The sequence below is a fragment of the Anneissia japonica genome, unplaced genomic scaffold, assembly GCF_011630105.1.
Source record: "Anneissia japonica isolate Jap-2015-1 unplaced genomic scaffold, ASM1163010v1 scaffold287714_len2871179_cov188, whole genome shotgun sequence".
NCBI classification, from domain to species: Eukaryota; Metazoa; Echinodermata; class Crinoidea; order Comatulida; family Comatulidae; genus Anneissia; species Anneissia japonica.
The window spans coordinates 1,994,402-1,995,450 of NW_022755542.1; the positions used below are offsets into that span (position 1 = coordinate 1,994,402).

The 1,049-nt window shown below is 37.0% G+C and overlaps 1 protein-coding gene across 1 annotated transcript in view; it reads right to left on the minus strand.

Moving 5' to 3' along the window:
• Positions 1-464: 464 nt before the first annotated feature.
• LOC117123593 (cyclin-dependent kinase 4 inhibitor D-like) overlaps positions 465-1,049 on the minus strand; it is a 4,110-nt gene continuing 3,525 nt past the window's right edge. Inside the window, exon 4 of the mRNA XM_033269586.1 lies at positions 465-584. Within this exon, the coding sequence (XP_033125477.1) occupies positions 480-584 (105 nt within the window). The 3' untranslated portion in view covers positions 465-479. The remainder of the gene's footprint in view (positions 585-1,049) is intronic.

Consider the following 1,049-nt stretch of genomic DNA (forward strand, 5'->3'; position numbering starts at 1 on the left):
ATACACATCTAGATGAGTATAAGAGACAGTATATATATATATATATATATATATATAAACATATATGAAATATATGTATGTATGTATGCATGCATGCATGCATGTATGCATGTAAGTTATGTATGTATACATCAATGAATAATGCTGTCATAACTATGCATGTGCATGAGTGTGAAGCATTAGATGTCTTATTCGGATTTAAATTCCCAACAAAGCCACAATGGCCAGTTGTTTAAGGCGTGTGCAGAGACAGCAGAAGGTCCCGGGTTCAAATTCCGTTTGGGGAACCTACTTTTTCACACTCGCAGATTCCTCTTTTTTAAGTATAAATACAGTTTCAAAATCACAATGTTTCAATTTACCGACTTAGTTCCCCTACTTAAAACTTTAAATTATGTAAGCATAATTATACACAAGAAAACATTTAGAAATATTTGCTAATATAACTGGCCTCTAAGTCATAAGTGATTTTGAAAACTCTAAAATTTACTTACATTATCTGTAATATTAATGTCGGCACCGCCTTTGAGAAGGACATCAGTAACATCTGAACCTAGTACAAAATAAATTGGTGTTCGTCCACCCTGCAAGTAAAAATATAAATCAACATTCATTGGAAGAAATACCAACTGGAGTCCTTTTGATCACAAAAACATAAGTCTCTCCTGTTTTTGTAGAAGCGGGTAGGCGCAGTGGGAATGGTTTGGTTTCCCAACCTCGAGGACAGGGTTTCAATCCTTTGCTGTGCATTTCACTTGTGTCCTTGAGCAAGGCATTTATCTGCATTGCTTCTCTCCACCCAGGAGTATAAATGGGTACCTGAGGCGGTTCCAGTGAAAAATGCGCTGAAATATTTCATGCAGCAAACTATGGTATTTCCCCATAGACATCATTCCAATGACTGGAGTAATAATGTGGAAAGCGCTCTGAGAATTAGTTGTATAGTGCACTATATAAAAGCCTATTATTATTATTATTTATTATTATTATTATTATCATTGTTACAGTTGTCCCCCACCCCCCCCCCCCCCCCCCCCCCCCCCCCCTGC